Here is a 2,913-nt window from a genome sequence, read left to right as displayed (position 1 = left end):
CATCCAAAAAGCCATAACCAAACACTAAGAATTAAAAGAAATAGTAAGTTTTTTCATGACCATGAGAAACATCAAACCGTCCATGTCTAACTTTGGTCCTGATACAAGATTCCGAGTAATCTCAGGAATATATAAGGTATAATAAAGTTTAATGCGTAAACCAGTTTTCATTATTACTTGTAAAGTTCCCACAGCCTTGACTTCAAGTTCTTTATCATTCCTCAGTCTTAGTGTTCTTTGGTTACTTTGCAGCTTCTGGATTAAAAGGAATCCTTGAGTAGGATTGGTCATGTGAACCATAGAACCAGAATCAAACCACCATGTATTAGAAGGAATAGTTAAATTATAGGACTCAAGTATCATAAAGAGATCATTACCTTTCTTAGCCAGCCACTCCTTAAAGTCTGGGCAGTCTTTCTGCTTATGAATTTATATCTTACAGAACTTGCAGAAAGGCTTTCCACTGGAGTTCTGAGAGTTGGACGAAGCACCTGTATTAGTCTTCTGAACTCTAGCAAACTCCTTTATTGGATGAGTGTTCTTCCTCTTCTTGGAACTGGTGCCAAGGTAAGCAACTTCAGGTTTGTCCATCTTCATACGCTTTTCCTCTTGCACGCACATAGAAATCAGCTAACTCATAGTTCATTTCTCCTTCCGAGTGTTGTAATTGATCTTGAAAGCTTCATAGGCAGCTGGAAGAGAAGTCATGTTGAAGTGCACTAGAAAACCATCACCGATCTCCATGTCTAATCCCTTCAGCTTATGGGCCATGTCGTTCATCATTATAATGTGCCCACGAATGCCACTCCTTCCATCATACTTAGTAGTCACCAACTTGAGAATGAGAGTACTAGCATGCGCCTTGGATGTTCCTTTGAATTGCTCATCCACAGAAGCTAGATAGGTTTTAGCATCTTCAGAGTCTGGAATGGATCCTCTTATTGGCATGCTAATGGAGTTTTTCATAAGCATTTGAGACATGTGGTTACATCTCTTAGATTTTTCAAACGACAAATGCTGAGCAGGAGTGCTTTCAACGGTTGCTGCTGGAGGTTCATCCTCGATTAGAGCATAGTCGAAATCCAGGAAGGCGAGATTAAACATAAAATATTCCTTCCAGGCAGCAAATGTCACACCCTAAACCAAGGCCTAGGAGTGTGACCATCAGTTGGTACCTGTTTTGTAAATATATCAGAGTAGCGGGTTCATTTTAGCGAAAGTCTTTAAATATTAAAATATTAATTTACATTATCAAAACTACTCGGGAATTAAACACCCGAGTTTCAGGTTTACAAAACCGTGATATTAATAATACAAGGATTTGTAATATTCAAAAACGAGCCATCTCGAGCGATCTTCTATGACTCCAATCCTTGTATATCATCTATTATCATCTAGTTACCTGCAAGGGTGGGAAAAACACGTCAGCTATATGCTGGTGAAACGTTAACTCGATTAAACAGTTTATAACAGTCGTTAAATACAAACATAGTTTTCTGTTCACAATCTCAGCAGGATTGCCTGTCCATTCCCGGGATCAAATCCACTGCCCTACACACACAATTCAAAGGTTGCCCGAGTACATAGCCCCTATTCGGAGACAACCTTCTCCAAGACTATGTAACCCTGTTGGAGAACCGGTTATGACTGACTTGGTTTTGTATGCCAATTATCAGTTATGATTGGATCCAGACACATGTGTATTCGGTCTGAGTTGCTTTTTTATTATCTATTTTATATTATAACGATTTTAGAATGGTCCAGTTGGGTTTGGCCGTCGCGTAGCTCGGCGCCCCCCTTTTTCGCGTAGCGCGACGAAGTTAGTCAGGAGACCATCGCGTAGCGCGATGGGTCTCAAAACCCAAAATTTTCGTTTTCAGTCCTCTAACTTTCAGAATTGCCATTTTTAGCCCAAAATTAGATGGGGTATTTTCACGGTGTTACATCCTCCCCACCTTTAGAAAAATCTCGTCCTCGAGATTTATGCAAAGAGATGTGGATATTTTCGTTTTATCTCGGACTCAAGTTCCCTAGTGAATTCCAAACCACGTTGGGAATTCCATCTTACTTTGACCAATTTCAACCTTTTGTGCTTTAAAAACTTGATTTGACTATCTTCAATATGTATCGGCTCCTCTATAAACTTGAGTTTCTCATTCACTTGTACATCCTTTAGAGGCATAGCAAGTGTCTCATCAGCTAAACATTTCCATAGATTCGATACGTGAAATACATCATGGATTCCTTGCATTTCTTCGGGTAACTTAAGTCGATAAGCTACAGGACCTATTCTTTCAACAATTTTAAATGGTCCAACAAAATGCGGACTTAACTTTCCTTTCTTTCCAAAACGAACCACAACTTTCCAAGGTGATACTTTGAGCAACTCTTTGTCTCCTTCTTTGAATTCTAACGGTTTTCGTCTTACATCAGCATAACTCTTCTGTCTGTCACGTGCTGCTTTCAATATTTCTCGAATTTGTATTACTTTCAGTTGTTCTTTGAACAATCTCGGGACCTGATAATTGATTATCACCAATTTCAGACCAACATACAGGTGTTCTACATTTCATCCGTATAGTGCTTCATATGGAGCCAGTTGTATGTTTGTGTGATAGCTATTGTTATACGAAAATTCCATCAACGCTAGGTGAGTATCCCAGCTTCCACCTAGATCTATAACACAAGCGCGAAGCATATCTTCCAATGTTTGAATTGTTCTCTCACTTTGTCCATCTGTCTGTGGATGATAAGCAGTACTCAAATTTAACCGCGTACCCATCGCTTTTTGAAAACTTCTCCAGAAGTTAGAAGTGAAACGACTATCTCTATCGGATATGATTGACAACGACACACCATGCAATGATACAATGTTTTCCACATATAGTTGCGCCAATTTATCCATGCTATATG

The 2,913-nt window shown here is 39.3% G+C and overlaps 1 protein-coding gene across 1 annotated transcript; it reads right to left on the bottom strand.

Annotated features, from left to right (window-relative positions):
- Nucleotides 1-642: 642 nt before the first annotated feature.
- Nucleotides 643-1,104, bottom strand: LOC143633347 (uncharacterized). Its single transcript, XM_077101669.1, has one exon. The coding sequence runs from the start codon at nucleotides 1,102-1,104 to the stop codon at nucleotides 643-645; it is 462 nt and encodes a 153-aa protein (XP_076957784.1).
- Between the last annotated feature and the right edge of the window lie 1,809 nt (nucleotides 1,105-2,913).

This window comes from Bidens hawaiensis, unplaced genomic scaffold (assembly GCF_021521415.1).
Source record: "Bidens hawaiensis isolate Kalapana, Puna unplaced genomic scaffold, B.hawaiensis_p1.1 tig00006693_1, whole genome shotgun sequence".
Classification (NCBI taxonomy): domain Eukaryota; kingdom Viridiplantae; phylum Streptophyta; class Magnoliopsida; order Asterales; family Asteraceae; genus Bidens; species Bidens hawaiensis.
This window is presented reverse-complemented; position numbering and strand designations above follow the sequence as displayed.